Below are 21,499 nucleotides of genomic sequence, written 5' to 3' on the forward strand. Positions count from 1 at the left end.
CATGGGGCTCGAACCCACGAGCCGTGAGACTGTGACCTGAGCCGAAGTTTGACACTTAACCAACTGGGCCATCCAGGCTCCCCTCCACCCCCATTTTAATTTGGATTTAAATTGCACTACCCCAAAGGGCTAGATGATCAATATGGGCAAATACAATTTGAGTGCATTCTCTGGAACAACTGGCTTGAACTCATCAAAAATGTCAATGTCATTAAGGGTGAAAAAAAAAAAAAAGGCTGGTGAGCTATTCTAGATGAATGGAGACTAAAGAGACATGACAACTAATATAACATGTGATGTTAGATTGCACTTGAGATCAAAAAGGAAAGTTATGCGGCACCTGGGTGGCTCAATCGGTTAAGTGTCCGACTTTGGCTCAGGTCATGATCTCACAGTTCGTGGTTCAAGCCCCGCATCAGGCTCCGTGCTGACGGCTCAGAGCCCAGAACCTGCTTCAGATTCTGTGTCTCCCTCTCTCTCTGCCCCTCATCCGCTCACACTCTGTCTCTCAAAAATGAATAAACATTAAAAATTTTTTAATTAAAAAAAGTTCCAAAAATATTGGGAAAACTTGAATATAGAATTTATATTAAATAATATATCACCTCCACGTTCAACTCCTCACAAGTGAGAACCGTATTGTGGTTATGTCAGAGGACATCATTGCTCTTAGGAATATGGTCAAGTATTTAGGGATGAAGTGTCATAAGGCCTGCAACTAACTTTTTTTTTTAAGTAGGCTTGATGCCTGGCACAGAGCCCAACATGGAGCCCAACACAGAGCTTGAACTCATGACCCTGAGATTAAGTCCTGAGCTGAGACCGAGAGTCAGACACTTAACTGACTGAGCCACCCGGGCTCCCCTGCCATGAACTTTCAGATGGTCCACCAACAAATAAATAAAGGATATACAGGCACACAAACACAGAAAAAGCAAGCGTTGGGAGCCGGATAAATGGGTATTCAATTGCACGACTCTTACGTCTTTCCTGGAGTTGACAACTTTCAAGGTAAAACGTTGGAGGAAAAGTAAATTTGTAGCTTCTGTAGCGGAAGCCTGAGCTCTCAGAAGGTTTCTACGTTGGGCCGCAGGTGAGGAACGTCTAATACGATTCCTGTTTCAGCTCCGACACAGGGAACACCCCGGCCTGGCTGACCCAGAGGCCCCACGGGCCCTTGCAGGGCCTCTCTCTGGAAAAGCAGCGTCATGGCTCACTGGACCCCAAGAATGCTCCCTCCCTGCGCCTGAGCATCGGGCAGCCCGGTTCTACGGAGGGCGGCCACCTCGGAGCAGGGCCCTGCAATCCCACACCAGTCAAAGGGCAGCCGATATTTCTTGAACCCACATGCTGCTCCAGTGTCCATTGTCCAGTATGAACCAGCATGTTACAGGGTCACGGCTTCATGGAATCGTCTGGGAGCTTTTATTTTTTTTTATTTTTATTTTTTAACGTTTATTTATTCGAGACAGAGAGACAGAGAGGGACAAAGAATCTGAAGCAGGCTCCAGGCTCCGAGCTGTCAGCACTGAGCCTGACACGGGGCTCGAACTCACGAGCCACAAGATCATGACCCAAGCCAAAGTTGGACAACTGAGCCACCCAGGTGCCCCCTGAGGAGCTTTTAAAAAGGCAAGACCCTAGAGATTCTGGGTTGACAGGTCTGAGGGACAGCCTGGGTATCCAGAATCTTAAAAGCTCCCAGGCAATTAAAATACGTGGCAAAGTTTGAGAACTCCCAGGGTAGACATTTACTTTTCAGCTTTGGGTGTGTGTTAGAATTACTTGGGGAACTTTTTTTGTTAATGTTTATTTTTTTGAGAGAGAAAGAAAGTGCACAAGCGAGCAGGGAAGGAACAGAGAGAGGGAGAGAGAGAATCTTGAGCAGGCTATGCACCATCAGCACAGAGCCCGACTTGGGGCTCGAACCCACGAACTGTGAGATCATGACCTGAGCCGAAATCAAGAGTCAGATGCTTAATCGACTGAGCCTCCCAGACACTACTTGGGGAACTTTTAAAAATAAACAAGAGGACCCCTCCTCAGGTGAATTAAGTCAGAATCTCCTGGAGGTGGGGGCCTAGGCATCAGTATCTTTTGAAAGCGCCCGACACGGATCCAATGTGTAGCCGGGGTTGAGAACCCCTAGTTCGGACTGGGCTGCTTCTGAGAACTAACATCCGTCCTTATGTGATTGTGCGCGTTTGTGTTTTCCCACAATTACCTGTGTCAAAAATTTACTTAACTCATTAATGAGGGACCCAGCATGTTGGGGCAGCCAGCTGCTTTCAAGGAGAACGGGTGAGATCCAGGTGTGCATAGTCAGTGAAAGAAATAATGCTGACAGTAAACCGCAAAGTTAGATGCAAAATTGGTTAATATCTTACAGGGTAATAAACAAAACCCTTTCAAGATGAGATGTAAGTGGCCACGCTCCAAAGTTTGCTCAGGTGCTAACTCCGTGAGTCCAGGTTCTGAAGGTGAGCGTGAACTTGATCAATAAGGGGGGGGGGGGGGGCCGCGGGAGGGGGGGGGAACACACGACTGCCCGGAGAAGCCAGTGCTGGTGGCTGGCTCAGCCCAGCCTTCTTAGGGCAGGGACGGTTGGGGACAGAAGGTGGGGGACAGGCCATCCAGGGCACACCAGGACGGGGCGTGGGGGACAAATGAAAGGCCCGTCAGCATCTGCTCTGCTTCTGCCCCAGCCACTTCCATTTTCATCAGAGTTCAGTTATTCCCCCGAGATGCGACCCAAAGATCTTTCATTCTGACACAAACTAGGAGGCTTGGGACAAGAGGATTAGTCTTTCCTTCAAGAGGAGGGAGGTATCGAACATAGAGAAACACTGTGGCCATATTCAGCAGAAAGGACGAAGCCGGGCCCCTCGCTGAGCCCGCTGAGTTAGACACCCTCTCGCCTCACCAGTCATCGGCACACAGGATACCACCACCCACACCCCCAGCAGCACAGCTGAATCAGAGCGCCGTTTGTCAGAAAAAGCGTTTTTAGACTCTAAAAGTGCCATTGTCACAAGCGGTTTTAGGAACACTCGCTCTAGGAGGGATGAAGTTAGGCAACAATATGCGTGGACCTGCAGGCCATAAGCTCCCTGGGCCAGTTCCAGACAGAAGCACAGGGCAGATTGTTAAAAGCTGTCCTGGCAAGACGGTGGTGGGGGGGGGGGAGGGTGGCGGTTGGGCAGAGCTCCTTCTGAATATGAGCAGAAGAGCCAGTTTGGGCCCAGGCCTGGAGCCTGGATGCCCAGCAAACCCCATTTGTTTTGCTATCGGGGAGGGCTGCTGCGTAAGAGCTTCTGGTTCCCAGGGTGGGGGGTGAGGTGGGCAGGGGGGAGGGGGAGGGGCAGAGGAGAAAAAAGGAAAGCGCATCCCTACCTCACTCTAGACATCAACATTAATTCCATGGATCAAAGCTGTAAATATAAAGACCGAATACACAAAATAAAGATAAGATAGACTAGTTCCACGGTCTTGGGCAGGAAAGCCTTTCTAAGCACCACACCAAAAGCCAAAGCCATAACGGAAGAGATTGATGAGTTGGCTATAAAAGAATTATAAACTTGCTGTCATAAACAAAGTTAAAAACAAATGACAAGCTGAAAAAATATTTGTAATGTATGTCAAAAAAGGTAACATACCTGGGGCGCCTGGGTGGCTCGGTCGGTTGAGCATCCGACTCTAGGTTTCAGCTCAGGTCATGGTCTCACGTTTCCTGAGTTCCAGCCCGACATGGGGCTCTAAGCTGACAGCACGGAGCCTGCTTGGGTCTCTCTCTCCCTCTCTTTCTGCCTCACCCCCCTTGTGCTGTCTCTGTCTGTCTCAAAATAAGTAAATAAAGGGGCGCCTGGGTGGCGCAGTCGGTTAAGCACCCGACTTCAGCCAGGTCACGATCTCGCGGTCCGTGGGTTCGAGCCCCACATCGGGCTCTGGGCTGATGGCTCGGAGCCTGGAGCCTGTTTCCGATTCTGTGTCTCCCTCTCTCTCTGCCCCTCCCCCGTTCATGCTCTGTCTCTCTCTGTCCCAAAAATAAATAAATGTTGAAAAAAAATAAGTAAATAAACTTAAAAAAAAGAAAAAGAGGGGCACCTGGGTGGCTCAGTCGGTTAAGCGTCCGACTTCGCCTCAGGTCACGATCTCATGATTTGTGGGTCTGAGCCCCATGTCGGGCTCTGGGCTGACAGCTCAGAGCCTGGATCCTATTTCCAATTCTGTGTCTCCCTCTCTCTCTGTCCCTCCCCTGCTTGCTCTCTCTCTCTCTCTCTCTCTCATAAATAAATAAATAAATAAATAAATAAATAAATAAATAAATAAATAAATAAACATTTAAAAAAAATAGAAAAAGAAAAAGAAAAGAAAATTTAATATTTCTAGTTTTTCTAAATCAATGAATATTAATACATCCAAAGAAACTAGGGTGAAGAATGTGGGCAGGCAGTTAATGAGCAAAGGACTCCTAATGACCAATAAATGTAATTTAAGAAGTTCAACCGTATTTCATTTTATTTATTTTTTAAGCAATCACTATGCTCATTGCAGGGTTTGCGATCCTGAGATCAAGAGTCACATGTTCTACTGACTGAGCCAGCCAGGGGCCCCAAGTTCAACCATATTTAATTCAAAAGAGCAATCCTAATTTTTTCAGCCTCTCAAATTAAAAAGATTTGAGAAATCCTTTAACACCCCGTACCAAAAGGGTACAATCCTGATGGGAGAGTAAATGAGACATCTTCTGGAAAGGAATTTGGCGGTTGTATTAGAAATTTTAAGATGTGCATCCTTTTGATAAAATAGTTTCCACTTAGCAGGATTTATCCAAAAGGTTGGCAAACTTTTTCTGTAAAGGGCAGATAGGAAATAGTGTAGGCTTTGCGGTAGCCACCCAACTCTGCCACTGTAATGTGAAAGCAGCCACAGGCAAGAGGTGAGCAAACAGGGATGAATGTGTTCCAATAAAACTTTATTTATAAAAACAGGCGGCTACGTTTGGCCCACAGGAACTGTAGGATGCCAACCTCAGACTTACTCTAAAGCAATGATTGCTGTCATGGGGAACCACTTAGCTACAAGAATGATGGTTACACTGCTTTTGTTAACCCCCCAAATTCCATTAATATATATGTACATATATGCTAACAATGAGGAACTGGTTAAAAAAAAATGTGGTTGTCTTCTTGTGACGAAACAATAAGTTGCTATTTAAATTTATACAGAGTCGGGGCACCTGGGTGGCTCCGTCTGTTAAGCATCCAACTTCAGCTCAGGTCATGATCTCACGGTTCATGGATTTGAGCCCCGTGTCGGGCTCTGTGCTGACAGCTCGGAGCCTGGTGCTTGCTTCAGATTCTGTGTCTCCCATTCTTTCTGTCCCTCCCCGACTTGGGCTTGTGGGCTCCTCTCTCTCTCTCTCAAAAATAAATAAACATTTAAAAAATTTAAAAAAATAAATTTATGCAGGAAAGTCATATAGCTACATGAGTATATCGAGTGAAGGTTAGAAAATAGCATATAAGTGACCTACTAGAGCTAATAAGGGGGTTTAGTAAGGTTGTCATGACAAGATCAACACCCCAAGTCAAAAGCTATCCTTCCTATACAACAGACATAACCAATTAGGAAATGTCGCAGCAAAAGGATTCTACACATAACAGCAATAGGGACTCGAAAATATAGTCACCCTACGAAGAAACACACAGAATGTATTTGAGAAATAAAACTATTCTGAAGTCCTGGCGTAAAAGAAAGCCAGAATAAATGAAGAGATATATTATGTTCCTGGATGAGAGAATTCAATATTGTAAAGAAGCCAATTCCCTTCATGTGATGTATAAATTTCAAACAAAATCTCTAGCAGGATTTTTAACAGGTTTTGACAAAAAAGAATATTCTCAAAGAGAAAATACGTGAGCATAACAAAAAAAATGTTTTTAAATAAAGAAGGACGAAGGAGACTGCCTCTATAGATATCAAACTATAAAGCGAGAGTAACTGAACTGGTTTTGGCTTAGAAATAGATAGACAAATAGATCAATATAACAGACCAGAGTCCAGAAGGAAATCCGTGTTTATAAGGAAATTTAGCATACGAGAAAGGGGTGAAATTTCAAATGAGTGGGGAAAGAGAGACTATCCGATAGTAGGAGCTTGAACGGCTGGCAACATTTTGAAAATAATGATGCCGGATGACTATACCCTTATCAAAAGCAAAAATAGTCTGCAGGTGGATCAAAGAGCTAAGCATAAACACGTTTTGTCTAAAAGTATCGGGAAAAAAAATATATAGGGGGATACGTTTATAGCTTTGAGATAAAGAAGGCATGACATGTGAATGGCATAAAAGGACTGGTAATGATCACGTAAGAATTTTAAAATTCTGTGCAATAAAAGACACCAAACCCAAGATTAAAGTACAAGCAAAATGCATAAAGATTGACAGAATATATTTAGATGTCTTATAAATCAATAAGGGAAAGACAACCCGAAGGAAAATGAGCAAAGACTATGAACAGGTAACTCCCCAAAGAAGAAACCCAAAGGGCCAGTGAACAGGACACATGGTCTACCTCACTAGTAAATAAATGGCAATGCAAAGAAAGCAAGGGGGAGTCTCCCTCCATCAGGCTGGTGAGCGGAGAAGGGAAGGGAGGAGTGGAGGGGAGACTGGCAGGTAGGTGGAGACCTTCCAGGGTTGGCAAAGGGGTGAGGAAATGGACACTCTCACATCCGGTCAGATGATACATCACTACTGCCTTTTTAGAAGAAAAATTTGGACGCATTTCTTAAAAAAAAAAAAAGAAAGAAATGTTGGTGCCTGGCTGGCTTAGTCAGTAGAACAAAGGGGTTCTTGATCTTGGGGTGGTTAGTTTGAGCTCCATGTTGGGGATAGAGCCTATTTAAAGAGAGAGAGAGGGGGCGAAAGTGCCATTTAGCCAAAAAATAAAAAATAAATAGGGTCTGCACACTCTTTGATACAGCAGTTCCATTTTTAGATTTCTAATCCTAGAAATACTTACAGAACATTCTATGCAGCATGAATACGGGTGTGCTGGATATGGAGACAGGGTCAGCCTGAGTCCTGTCACCACAGGGTGAAAATGGTGTCACTATGGAGGGGACTTGGAGCCACCCTGGAGGCTGAGGTTAAGGCCCAGGGCCTCAACGAAGTTCAGGGCAGGTCCTCCTCCAGGCTGGAGCAGAGGGAACCAGGGGAGGCTTCCTGAAGGAAGCGTAAGTCTTAATGCTGAGCAGAAGTTAGCCCAGGGACAGCGGGTGGGAGGACATCCCTGGAGAAAGACAAAACTTATACAAAGTCTGGGACGCAAGAGAGAACTCAGCCTTTTCATAGAATGAGGAAGAGTTGGCTGTCACCGATTTCGGGGTGGCGAGGCTGCAGAAGGAGGTGGGACTTGGTTTTATCCCTTTGGTGATGAGGGGTCCCAGAAGGGAGTGAGAGAGCAGCCCCTTAGGGAAGATCCTGAGGCACCGGGCTAAGGGTCTAGAAAGGCTGGGGATGGTGAAGAGAGCTGTAGGCAGCAGGGGGAGAAGGACAAGGCAACAAGCTGGAATCAGGGGACTCGAGGCCGGCTGGATGTGGGGGCGGCAGCAATGATTTTCCGGCCTGGGGGCTGGCTGGCTGGTGACATCATTCACTGAGATGGCAGTTTCACAGGAGAAGCAGGTGGCTTGACGCCCTATTCATTTTATGGGGTTCCCTATTAACTGGCCCACGAAGGAGAATGACCAAGGGCCCCGGATCTCACAGCATTTGTGGGGTCAGCTTCCACGGCACCACCCCCTTGCCTCTCGGGCCCGCAGTGGGGCTCTCCACACCTGCCCATGCCCTCTCCCCACGGAGACCCCTGTGCTATATAGATGGAGGGCTGTAAAGAAAAGAGGACAAGGGCCAGCCCACTGAGCGGGCCAGCCTTGGGAGGGATTCCCAGGGTGCTTCCTAAGACCCTAACCCAGGGACACTCATCCATGGACACCAGGGACACCCAGCATCCCCTGACCAAATTCACATCCCCCTGCACTGGGAAACTCACTCAACCGTTGGGTTTACTAAGGCCTCAGGGACGCTTTTGGATGCCCCAGTGTCGCAGGCTCTGAGGACACAGTTAGGGTGACATTCGGTAAGTTCCAGAACTGATGCAGCACAGGTGGCACCCACCCAGGAGGGACTCACATGGCCCAGAAGTCTGCACAGCAGGCTGGGAGCCATGGCTATGGCCACCAGCAACACTAAAGTGTCTCACCATTTTAACGATGGCCCTCATCAAGTGGTGATGTCAGAGGTCCCCACCCCAGGGTGTCCCATCAGCGTGTCATCCCTACGTGGTCCCCAAACCACCCTTACGCTTTTGTCTCCGGCAGCACTTTGGAAGCCTGAGTGACCAGGCTGTTGTCAGTCTCAAGCTGACCCCTAGGGGACAGCTGGGACACAGCAGGGTGCTGAGGGCCTGGTCCACCGGATTAAGATCTGCCCAGGCTGGCGCCCTCTGCTCCTCCGACCTGAGGAGCACATTAGAGGAAGCTGAGCCAGGAAGTGGATTCATTCACGTCACGGGGACCCGGGGCCTCTGGGCCTTCACAGCCTGTCCCTGCAGGAGCCCACAGGCCCAGCAGGCTGGACTTTGACCTGTTCCCCCCTGCCTCCCACCTCCTAGCACTCAGGAGTCCATGGTAAGGAACAGACCCTGGGTCAACCGAGCTGCCCCACTGGATGCTCCAGAACAAGGCTGAGCAGTGTGTGCAGTGATCAGTCTCCACCTCCCCAGGGTCCCGCCGAACCGAGCCACCTGAAAGAGCCAGACCCACATGCAGGGCATGAAGCGATCCCCCCGGAGGGGCTTAAACACAGGGGAATAAAAACACATACGCAGGCAAGGTCCTGAGAGAGAGAAGATGAGGGGTACTGGGGCTGCTGAGGTTCGACTGGCATGTGCTTCTCGCTTTTCTCTAACCTCTTTTTATTCTGGAAAATAGTGTTGTTTAAAAGCAGAGCATCCTCCTGGAGCCCAGGGCTTCCGTGTCTGTTTCCCACCTTTTCTTCTGGAAGCGTGGACGGCCACGCATGGGGGCCAGGCGAGCAGCCCGTGGCTGCGGGGATAGGGCCTCCCGGGCGACCCTGGTGGGGAGCCTGGCCGCGGCTACCCCCTGCCCCCCAGCTCCTCGTGGGCAGGCCTCCATTTTGACAGGCTACCGAAACACCAGTGTCCGAGGGTAAAGCTGATGAGCACCACGTTCTCGTGCTGACCTCCACGACGCGGCACGGGAGGAAGGCAGCTCTCATGTACTCGCTAATAAGAAAATTCGTATTTCCTCAGGTCCTTTAGACCGGCGTGCCCAGCCCTGTTTACAGCTGAGGAAACTGAGGCGCAGAGGGATTGAGAGCGGCTTGTCCGGTGTGCATATCCAGTCAGTGGCCCAAGTGGGGTGTGGACCCAGTCCTGGGTGACCCCACAGCCTTCCTCCTCACCTTGCTTCCTGCTCAGCTCTCCACGAGGGGTCCACCCCAAAACCCTGGGGACGCTCCGTGTTTGTCCCACACGAGGAGTCCTCTGCTCTGATCCTGGCCCACATCCCATTAGCTGGGCTCAAATACATATTCACCCCACATCCACTGGGCCTGTCAAGGCAGGCCTGGAGCCCAGCTCTCTGCACTCATCCCTGGGGGGGCCCTCATTTTGGGCACAGCACCCTGGAGGCCAGCCACCTGGCTTCCGTGTTGGGGGCCCCGGCCCCGCACCCCGTGCCTGGCTCTGGCTTCTGCCGCCTTTGAGCGTTGGCTTCTCCAATATCATTCTGCTGGCCTCCCCCAGCGATACAGCCCTCTGTGTGGACTCCCACTCATCCAGTCCCCATCCTGACCCCACCACCCGGCCTAAGTGACCTCTGGGGTCCTGGATCTCCTTCAGCTCTGGAAAGCACTTCTGTTTGGGGGAGTTCACCAACCAGAGGCGGAGAGAAGGTATTGGAGCTGGCCTGGATGACAAACCGAGCGAATCGTCCTCCAGCCCTGGGGTGTCTCGGCCAGAAGGGCCCTTGGAGCCTGTCAATATACGCATCTTAAACTGTGTCTGTCCGTAGGGTGTAGCCACAAGTGTTTGGAACGAGAGTTCCGAAGCTTTATAACAAACACACCGCTGGGCACGGATAAAGGAAAACAACCATGAGGGCTGTGGCGTGTGCCCCACCTCGGGCACAGAGTTCCTCAGGCCCTCAGGACTTCCTGAGTGACGGGAGTGCCTTTAGTCACGCATAGGGAACCCCTTCCCGACATGGCTGCGTTCCTGCCGAGGAGGTGACACCGGGGGGGCCCCTAGAGAGCCTCGGGATGAGTCTGGCCACCAGAAAGACCCCAGTGTGATTAGAAGGTGGGAACACCCGGCTCGCCCATCCCCCCATCCCAGGCTGCACGTCAGGTTTTCGAAGTTCCGAGAGTTTCCGATTGCCAAACGCACACATGTGCGGGGAAGCCGGTGGGTCTGGAGACGGCATGCGATCGCCTCCCCGACCCCCGGCCCCCGTCACGCTTTGCCTTTGCACCTGTCCCATTAGGCTCTCCCTGAGTCGTGTCCTTTGTAATAAACTGATAGTCGCCAGTACGGTGTGTCCCTGGGTTCTGTGACTTGTTCCAGTGAATTACTGAACCCGAGGGGGGTTGTGGGGACCCCAGCCGGCACAAGTGCAGGCAGCCTGGGCACCCCATCTGTAGCTGCCCCACGGTGGGGCAGGCTCGTGGGACTGCGTCCGTGACCCTTGGGGTCTGCACTAACTCTGGAACGGAACGGAACCGCTAGACGCCTGCTTGGCGTTGGAGAACTGGCGGACCGAGGACCCGGTGGGGCTTGTTGTTTGGGAAAAACCACACAGGAACCAGTTGGCTTCGTGGGTTAAGGGCAGAGGAGAAAAGAAAAACAAAATGCAGTCCTGCCTGGTGTTGACCTCAAGTCTGTCATTTCCCGTTTGACTCAGTTGCTCCCTGGAACCAGAGAGGGGGAGCCAAGTGCTTCGTGAGGACCCCCCAGTCCCTACCCTCTTTGCCGTGGCTCGCAAGGGGCCTGGCTGCTCAGGTTCCAAAAACTATTTCTTGACTTTGAAGCCAACGTGTCCTCGAAAGGGGAGGCCCTGGGGCGTCCCAGACACCAACAGGGTGGAGCAGAAGCAAAAAGATCATAAAGGCCAAGGCAGCGCCTCGGGAGGCTCCTCCACCCGCTCACGGGAGGCCTCGGGCCTCCCCCTTCTTACCTGCTCCGCACAGTCTGGGATCTCGGGCGTGCAGGGCAGCGTCCCTGCGCTCTCCACGGACAGCACATCTTTCAGCAGCTCCTCGCACCCTGCAGACGGACAGACAGCGCAGGGTCAGAACCTCAGCAGCTTTGCTTCTGATCCACGGGCCTAGGGCAGGAAGGGCTGTGGGGGGCAGGTGGCCCAAGTGTCCAAGAGCCCAGCTGATCCTTCAAAGGCAGAGATGGCACGCCAAGCCCTGGAGAGGCTGGTCCCGGGCTCTGCCGGTGGAGCTGAGACGCACTGACCCCAACAGAGAACACACAACAGAGAGACTCCCAAATGCAGAGGGCAGGCCAGGGGCAAAGAGAAATCAAGGAGGCCTCTCTGGAGGAAGGGACATGAGACAGTACTCCCTGCCCGGTTCACAGACACTCCAAATGCACACACTCCCCTGCGGTCGAGGCCTTCGACGGCCCTGTAAACTCCAGGACATCTAGGACAGGGTCACCCTCGGCATGGCTCCGCGTCCTGCAGACTGCGTCACACAGATGGCCTCCCTCCGTGGTTCCTGAGCAAATGCCCCCATATCTTTTCAGACAAAGGAGGTCAAACCCACAAAGCACCTGGCGTGGGCACATGACAGGCCCAGTCAATGGCGGTCCTACAGTCCACGCTGCGGAAGGCTTTGTGGGGGCCGCGTGCAGCCCCTCCCAACCTCTCAGCTCACTTCCTGTCAGCCCTCACCTCCAAGGAAGTGATTCCTGCTTCCTTCCCACCCTCCCAGAGCCGCGGGTGCCCCACAGAAGAAGGTTCATCCTGACAGGAAAACATGGCTTCCTTCACAGATGGCAGGAAAGTCTTGCAGGCCTGTGTTCTCTTCAGAGCCAGCAGGGAGGCTTGAACAAGTCTGCCTGCCCGGTGGCCCAAGCCGCTTTCTCCAGACAAGCAGTTTAGTGGTAAGAGTGGCCATGAGTGGCCTCTGGTCCTTGGAGGTGCCTCACAATGGCCTTCGAATTGGGAAAAGAGAGGGACTGTATTTTGCTCCTTCAAGGAGGGGAGCGGAAGAGAGGAAGAGACTGAGGAGTCCCAAGGAAGAGAGAGGCGAGGAAACAAAGAGAACAGGAGAGAAGGAGGGAGATGGGCATCCACTGTGCCCCGGGGTCTGCCCACAGCTGTTCTAGTTTTCAAACTGCAAGTCCTGTGTCCTGGGACACTGCCCGGGAGCTGGGTCATCCTGGAGGGAGGTGACCCGGAGGAGGACTCAAGGAGGAGACAGGAAAGCAATCAGAAACCTTTCTCTACAGGACAGACGATAGGCAGGGAGGAAATGACTGTCCCGTGGGCATGGGGTGAGCCTGATCCTTCTCCTCAGTCCCCAGGGGAGGAATCCCAGCTGAGACCCAAGTCAGGCCAGCTTCTGCAGCTGGACGGGATCCTGAGAGACCCCTAGGACCCAGAGGTCTCACCTTTCATGGCGAACACCCCTCGGCAAAAGTCCTTGAAGTTGATTCTCCCGAGGTCGTTGGGATCCAAATATTTGACAAGTTTTTCCACCTGTGAGAAGGAAGGAGGGACAGATGTGAGGTCTCCAGAGACGCCCCATGGGGGTTCACGGAGCTGGCGTGAGGGTGGCTGGGGAGGCTGGAATGGAGGGAGGGCTTGTCACCTGAGCCAAGGGGATTAGGTGTCCCTTCCTAGGCCTCCACCCCTCACCCTGGATCAGCACCAACCCCCCGACGGCAGCCGGGCCACTTGATTCTCTTGAGGTCCACAGACAGCACCAGGAGCCTTCCAAAGAAGACTGGCACATGGAGAGTGAACGCTCTGATTTTTTTTTTTTTTTTAACTTAATGGTTTCTTTCCTACAAAAATCATACGAGCTCGCTGCAGAAACTCCGGAAAAGAGAATGAATCAAACCCTGCCGTTTCCCACTTTTTTCCCCCTTTAAAACACATAGTTTGGGTGCAGCTGGGTGGCTCAGCCAGTGAAGTGCCTGACTTTGGCTCAATCATGATCTCATGGTTCGTGAGTTCAAACCCTGAGTTGGGCTCCCTTCTGACAATACAGAGCCCGCTTGGGATTCTCTCTCTCTCAATTTCTCTCTCTCTCTGCCCCTCCTCCACTCTCAAAATAAATAAACTTAAAGAAAAAACACATGGTTTGAACCACTTTTTGGGTTTTTTTTTTTTTTTTTTTTTTGTAGTTCTGAGAGACCCTTGGCCAAATTCCCTTTTGTCCACAAGGAGGAAATAATTATGTCACATTTGTATACATTCTTGGAAAATTTTAAATTACAGATCAAATAAGATTTAAGGCAACACCAATTACGGTCAAGACAGTGGCTGCATTTGCAGCACTTTGTAGGAGGGGGAAGGTACCAAGGGGGTTTCTATTTATTGGTCTGGATGCTGGTCACACAGTGAAAACCCACTGAGCTGTCTGCTTGTGGCCGGCACACTTTTCTGTTCTGTTTGTACTTTATACTTCCATAAAAAATGTTTAAAAAACAAAGTCTGTTAATAAGGGTTTTTTGTTTGTTTGTTTTTTTAGCCCAAACGACTCAGCCATTCCTGACGTTTGGAAGGTTCTCTCCTGCTTAACAGTTTAATCAGAAACCCTTTTGTGGGGCGCCTGGGTGGCGCAGTCGGTTAAGCGTCCGACTTCAGCCAGGTCACGATCTCGCGGTACGTGAGTTCGAGCCCCGCGTCGGGCTCTGGGCTGATGGCTCGGAGCCTGGAGCCTGTTTCCGATTCTGTGTCTCCCTCTCTCTCTGCCCCTCACCCGTTCATGCTCTGTCTCTCTCTGTCCCAAAAATAAATAAATGTTAAAAAAAAATTAAAAAAAAAAAAAGAAACCCTTTTGTGCTTCCCTGTGGTACCACCCATGTTGTTAGTGGTTATAAGATATGCTGCACGGTGGGTACACCCTAATTGACTTAACGACCCCCTAATGGCTGGGCATTTTCGTTATCTCCTGCTTTTTGTCATTACAATTCATCTTTGGGGGTTTCTACAGCTGTGTGATGACCAGTTGAGCCCTGGCCCCTCAGATCCTTGACTTCCTCATCGCTTTCTCCCCCATCCCACCTCAGCGGGGCGAGGCCCTGAGCCACCCCAGCCACACCGAGGACTTGCCCCTCTTCCAGTGTCACTCACTCGAACACCCCACTCCCTGGCCGCATCCTCCCTCCCTTTCTGCCCATTGTGCAGTTCTGCAGCATCACGGGGGCTGCTCCCTCTCACCCGCATGCAATCCATACCCAAATGCCATACCCTAAAGCCACTTTCTTTTTTCCACACCACCCGTGGAGTCCCACGGGTCACAGCCATTATCATCTCCCTTCCTGGCTGCCGAAGTTTCCTGATTCATCTACTCTCTCCAGCTCATCCTCCACTCCGACTGGATTCTGTCACCTCCTCCCCTGGTAAAAACCTTCCAGTGATTGTCCACTACCCGTAGGATAAAATCGAAACTCTGTAACGTGGTCTACAAGGCCCTATATGATCTGGCCCCTCCAGCCCCATCTCCTCCCGCTCTTTCCATCCCTCACTGCATTCCAGCCACACTGGCTTTCAGTCAGCTCCTTAAGCAAACCACTCTTTCCTGACTCGGGGCCTTTGCACATGCTGTACGTCATCTCAAATGCTTGTCCTCCCCTCATTCGCCACCTGATTTGATTCACCCTTCGGGTCACTGTTTGTGCCTTTCTCAAATGTCTCCCCCTGAGACAAACCTGTCCTGACCACTCCCATCTAATTAGGGTCCACCTTCTAGTAGCCTGTAGCACCCTATACTTTTCCTTCAAACAACTTACTGCAATTTGTAATTATATTTTATGCGATAATTTTATTACTTTGTGTCTTCCCCTCTAGGAAATAAGCTCCCTAAGGGCACGGGTCATGTCTGTTTCGATCACGGCTGCATACACGGTAGCTCCCGCCATGACTGGCATATACTAGAAGCTTCACAAACATTTGTTGAATAACCGAATATGAATGGTTCTATGAGTCATCTAAATCTTATTTATTTTTTTATTTATTATTATTTTTTTAACATTTATTTTTGAGACAGAGAGAGACAGAGCAAGACAGAGCATGAACGGGGCAGGGGCAGAGAGAGAGGGAGACACAGAATCTGAGACAGGCTCCAGGCTCCGAGCTGTCAGCACAGAGCCCGACGCGGGGCTCGAACTCACGGACCGCGAGATCATGACCCGAGCCGAAGTCGGCCGCCTAACCGACTGAGCAACCCAGGCGCCCCGAGTCATCTAAATTTTAAAGGCTTTTGGCAACAGTTGCCAAATTGTTCTCTGTAAAGACGTCTTAATTTAGTGTTCAGCCAGAGCAAGTGACTTCCCACTCGAGAGCTCCGAGTACATTTCCTTAGTTTTTGGCAATGGCCAACTTCGTAAGAACTCTCTTTTCTAATTAATTAGCGCCAGGCTCCACCCACCCGCACCCCTCCCCCCCCCCCCATAGTTCCAGCAACTGAAAGTCAGCTTCTTGAGATTTCTTCTGGAAGCCTGCTTCTAAATCAGCCTGTTACTTAGTGGCAGTCCCTCCCTCCCCTCAGCGCACACGCAAACCTTCATTCACTCACTGGGCGCTTCCTACATGCTGGGCACCCTGCTGGGGGCCTCAGGCAAGCGCACACGCGGTCTCACACACACACACACACACACACACACAGACACACACACACACACACACACGCATGCGCACACACTGCCACACTCTCGTCAGGCACCTTCCCTCTCTTCCCAGTGATCACCCTCGGTGTCTAAAGCACAGTGGGGCAAAGAGGAGCTCTTTCTTTAGACTCCTTTCGGGCTGGGTTGCGGGCAGGCTACATCAAAGCACTCTGGAAACCCTAGAACACAGCATGCAGGCAAGGGGTTACTCTTAGCGGCGGTATTGTAAACGCCCGTGGCCCACACCACTCACCGCAGGCTCCAAAGCCCAAGCCATGGTGGGGATTCATCCGTCCATTAAGGACTGTGTTTCTTGCATGCCCATGGGACGTGTTTCCAGTGGTGGCCGCTGCGGCGGGAGTCTGAAGGCCTGGTCGCTGCCAGCGGCCTGGCCTCATGGGGACGCGCCCAGCTGGCTTTGGAGATGAGCGGTGAGCGAGCAGCGGGCATCTCTCCTCCCTCCCTGAGCTTGGTGGCCCTGCACTTGTACCTCTATTCCAGCTGACTCTGCTTTTTGCACTCGGGCGTCAGTCTGGGGGTGACGGGTGGGCAGGGCCTATACATGGTCTGTCCGGGACCCCCTCAACCTGGGTACCTCTCAGGACGTTGGAATTCCAGTGACGGAAGAAGGTGGCTTCCTGCCAGCTCCCATCCCGGCCAGAGCGTCCTCAGCATTGCAGCTGTCCCCTTCCCTCACTGCAAGGACAGCCTGACTATCGGGCAGGGGCGTGGCTTCTGGGGATCCCAATGCCCAGTGCCACCTGCACCCACCACCCTGGCCAGGATCCCGCCGCCTCCCCTCCTGCCCCTCTCCCCACTGGCATCGTGGGGACTCTGTGAACACTGGGGCTGGGCTGGGACATTCGGTACCTCCCAGCCTCCCCGCACTCACCCCCACAATCCTCTCCAAGGTCAGGAGCTATGCCTCAATTATCTCCGATGCAGTCAAGGGTGGATCGTCACTGACTGTTGAATGGCCGACGCAGAGCCCCAGTCTCAGGTCCACCTGAGAAGCAGCAGGCTGTGCACTCGGATTCCAAGTGTCCGTCACCCCCTGGGACTGGGAGACATTGGTGGGGCCAGGCTGTCCAGCCCCCCTGACCCCCACCGCCTCCAGGGAAAGCCGGCCTGGAGCGGAGGTGCGGGGCTGCTTGATGACAGGCAGACAGATGAGGTCCTGAGGGCCACCGCAAAGTCCCTGAACACCCCTGAGCTATGGCGTAGGAGACTCCCACAGGGCTCATCAAAGAGCGGAGACCCTGGAGAGTGTGTGCCACGGGCCGTACGGCCCTTTAGAAAGCAAACGCGACCACTGTAAATTATTCTAACAAAACTGCCAACTATATTAACACCACAACTGGAGGCTCAAGGACCTTCTAAATAAACAGTGGCAGGGCTCATGCAGAGAGGTATTAGTAATTCCTGCTGGGTTCATGGAGGGCTTGCCATCAACTGTAGCAACTCTGTGCTCAACTGTGTGCTAAACCCTGGCCCGGCTTACTCTCATCTCTGACCCTCACAACCTTAACAGCTACAATCACAGCCTCCCATTCTACAGTTGAGGAGACTGACGGGAGAGGTTAGACGTTTAGACAGTCACCGTGGCAGTAACCCTTTCTTGAACCCAGTTCCTGCTGGCCCCAGACGATCAGCTTCTGCGGTCTACTGGTTTCCTGTGTATCAGGGCCCTTACCTGCTGCGGCTGGGGACCCGTCACCTTGATCACCAAGAGTCTCAACCCTCCTGGAACTAGACCACATTTTACCAATGCACCCCTGGGCCAGGGAGGGGGGGCATTCAGCTGACCCAGCCCTTTATTTTACAGGCAGGGAAGCCAAGTCCCAGGCAGGGGAAGGACTTGCTCAAGGTCACACAGCAAGTACAGCAAATAACCACCCACGTGTGGTCTTTGCGGTGAAGCGGGGCCACAGGCACTGCCCCCGCCCCGTGCGACGTGCACGCCATCCACGGCCAGGCTGCCCTGGGCTGCCTCTCGGCTTCTAGTCGGAAGAGAAGGGCATCCTGGGCCCGTCAGGGCCTGCAGGGGCAGCTGCTCTCACTGAACCACACACGGCTGGGCCATGAGCTGGCTGCCAGAGACACTGCTTGTTCACTGGCAGTAAAATATTGATCTTTCCATTTTGGGGCCACTCAATTACCAGGCTTCCCCTTCTATTTCTGTTGCCTTTCTCTTTGGGCTGATTTTCCATTCATTCATTCCCCCCGGGTCACATCTCTTCTGGCTCCGACCAGACGATGTTTAAAACCTCACTGCCGCCGCCGTCTGATTGATCACCAGCCAGATGCTCTCTGAGCCTGTGCCCGGCCGCCCCCGCCTCCCTAATTTCCAGATCTGCCAGCCAGACGGGCTCAAGCAAGCCATTTGCCTCTCGGAGGCCTCAGCTGCCTCATCTGAACCAGGGAAATAAGCCGGCAGTCAGCAGGTGAGATGCCTAGTAAGTATTAGCAATTACTATTACTAATGAAGCAAATGCCTGGTGACTCTTCCTTTATGCCAGATTCTGAGCACTCCGTTCATATGGATTTATTGAATCCTTACAACCGGCTCAGAAGCAGAGACTATTATTGTTCCCATTATACAGGTGAGAACACTGAGGCTCAGAAAGGCTGAGTCAGGCAGCTGGTAAGAGGCAGAGTTGAGACCTGAACATAGGAAGGTTGGCTCCAAAGTTCATGTTCTTTGCCAATAATTATTATTATTTCTACGAATATAAACTGCTATTATTATTATTGTCATCACAAGTTTGGGGGCTCTGACCAGAGAGTGAATAAATTTGTCTTCTGCTCTCTTTTCACCTAGGAAAACGGTGATGGGTACAGGGAACCTTTACTTAAGAACTGGGATTTTTTTTAATGTTTATTTAAAAAAAAAAATTTTTTTTTTCAACGTTTATTTATTTTTGGGACAGAGAGAGACAGAGCATGAGCGGGGGAGGGGCAGAGAGAGAGGGAGACACAGAATCGGAAACAGGCTCCAGGCTCTGAGCCATCAGCCCAGAGCCTGACGCGGGGCTCGAACTCAGGGACCGCGAGATCGTGACCTGGCTGAAGTCGGACGCTTAACCGACTGCGCCACCCAGGCGCCCCTTTAATGTTTATTTTTGAGAGAGAGACACACACACAGAGCGTGAGCTGGGGGAAGGGTAGAGAGAGGGGGAGGCACAGAATCTGAAGCAGGCTCCAGGCTCTGAGCTCTCAGCACAGAGCCCGACGCAGGGCTCGAACTCACAAACCGTGAGATCATGACCTGAGCCGAAGTCGGGAGCTGCTTAACTGACTAAGCCACCCAGGCCCAAGAATGTGAATATTTAAAGGGAAAAGTGTCACATGAAACGTTGCGTTGCTAAAGCACGCCTCCAACTAGTAGTCCCAGATGCGGCCTGGAGACAGAGTTAAACTTTTAAAATTAAATGCCAAGATTAAAAACCGAGGAAGCCTTCTGGTTTTGGTTAAGATGGAGCCAGGACACTCCACTCTATCACTTCCACTGGTTATGGCTGGAAACGCTGGACAGGTTACAGAAAGCAACTATAGGAAGAATCTGAAAAGCAAATACTAGCAGGCAAATTAGGAGGGAAATTAAAACTTGAAGGAAAAACAACCACAAAAAAACAAATAAACAAAAAGCTTGAAGAGGGATATGGCAGTAAGCTACGGATTTATTTTTCCTTTGTGTACTTTGCAGCCTAGAGTCGGGCGGCCCAAACCCTGGAATTGCACAGCAGGTGTGAACAGGGAGAGCTCCATAAGAAATGCTCCCCGTTTGATGAGAGGCCAGGCAAAGGGGGTCCTTTGGGGACAGAGAGAGTAGAAGAAATGCTGTGTTTTGTTTTTTTTTAAATTTTTGTTTTTAACGTTTATTTCTTTTTGAGACAGAGAGAGACAGAGCATGAACAGGGGAGGGTCAGAGAGAGAGGGAGACACAGAATCTGAAACAGGCCCCAGGCTCCGAGCTGTCAGCACAGAGCCCGACGCGGGGCTCGAACTCACGGACCGCGAGATCGTGACCTGAGCCGAAGTCGGCGGTTCAACCGACTGAGCCACCCAGGGGCCCCAATGCTGTGGTCTTTTTTTAAAAAATCCCTCTCCCTGCCCTACCCCAAGGCAAGACCCTGTCTCAAAGTTGGGGTTCACAGCAGCAACGGCCGCCAGGCAGGCGCCTAAAACCCAGAGAGAAGAAAAATCTGTGTCCGTGGAATGAGAACCTAGGGAAAGGGGTCCCTGTGGTCAAAGTGTGTGGAGGAAATTCCTGTGATTCATTTCTCTCTTTTTCCTCTTACCACTTCATCCCAGAGGCAGACCAGTCATGGGAGGTATGAAACTACAGAGGGAGGCCAAAGCCTCAGATTTCTTGCCTTTTTTTTTTTTTTTTAATGTTTATTTTTGAGGAGGGAGGAGGGGCAGAGATAGGGACAGACAGAGGATCGGAAGTGGGTTCTGCGCTGACAGCGGAGAGCCTGACCCGGGGCTGGAACCCACGAACTGTGATATCATGACCTAAGCTGAAGTTGGGCACTTAACCCGCTGAGCCACCCAGCCACTGCAAGCCTCAGATTCCTAACTAAAGGACCAGGAAAAGGGACCTTTGAGAGTGGGAGGGGTGTGATCACAGAAAGGAAACAGCTCGAGCACGGGATCCCATAAAGTTGTGTTTGAAGGTCCTACACCCACTCCTGAGCTACACATACAAGGAACTAACTAATAGCATACCAAAGGCTTTGAGAACTGAACTGCAGTGTAGACAGTGAACAGTCTGGCCCCAGGCGAATACACACTTGAAGTGGATCCAAATAGTATTTCAAAGGCTTTGAAAACTGAACGGACACTGGAACTATACATAGCTCAGGAGGCAGGTTGGGATCTGCGACTTCAACCTAACTGGGTTGATTTCCTGATTTGTTTGTTTACTTTTCATTTATTTACTTATTTAAAGTTCACTCATTTTAATCTCTACACCCAACATGGACTTCAAACTCACAACCCCAAGATCAAGAGTTGCATGTTCTGACCGAGCCAGCCAGGCACCCCTTGATTTCCTGATTTAAAACAAACAAAACCCCCCAAGTTGATACATTTTGGTGTATTTTAACAGGGCTCAAAGTCTCATAATATAATATTTAAAGCTTGTCCAGGACACAAGTGAAAATTACTTGACATGTAAAACAAACAAACAGGAAAAGCCCAATAATGGACAAGGGAAAAGACAGTCAGTAAATACCAGCCCCTGTGCTGTCAACGCAGAGCCTGACTTGGGGCTCAATCTAATGAACTGTGAGATCATGACCTGAGCTGAAATCAAGAGTCGGGTGCTTAACCGACTGAGCCACCCAGGCATCCCTAGAAGACAAAGACCTTAAAGCAGTTAACCATGTTCCATGAAGGAAAGGTGAACACTCTTGAAGCAAATGGGAAAATAGAAATTCTCAGCAGAAAAGTAGGAGCTGTAAGAAAGAACTGAATGGAAATTTTAGAACGGAAAAATACAGCGACTCAAATGTTAAAAATTTATCGGGTGGGATCAATAGCAGAATGGAGATGAG

At 51.0% G+C, this 21,499-nt stretch overlaps 1 protein-coding gene across 1 annotated transcript in view; it reads right to left on the reverse strand.

Annotated features, from left to right (window-relative positions):
• The window catches only part of RAB11FIP4 (RAB11 family interacting protein 4), a 118,803-nt gene that overhangs the window by 63,268 nt on the left and 34,036 nt on the right, over window positions 1-21,499 (reverse strand). The window contains exons 2-3 of the mRNA XM_040455281.1: window positions 12,714-12,801; window positions 11,266-11,354 (exon numbers count right to left, since the gene is read on the reverse strand). Of these exons, the coding sequence (XP_040311215.1) occupies window positions 11,266-11,354; window positions 12,714-12,801 (177 nt within the window). The remainder of the gene's footprint in view (window positions 1-11,265; window positions 11,355-12,713; window positions 12,802-21,499) is intronic.

This window comes from Herpailurus yagouaroundi, unplaced genomic scaffold, assembly GCF_014898765.1.
Source record: "Herpailurus yagouaroundi ecotype Mexico unplaced genomic scaffold, PumYag 215, whole genome shotgun sequence".
Lineage (NCBI taxonomy): Eukaryota > Metazoa > Chordata > Mammalia > Carnivora > Felidae > Herpailurus > Herpailurus yagouaroundi.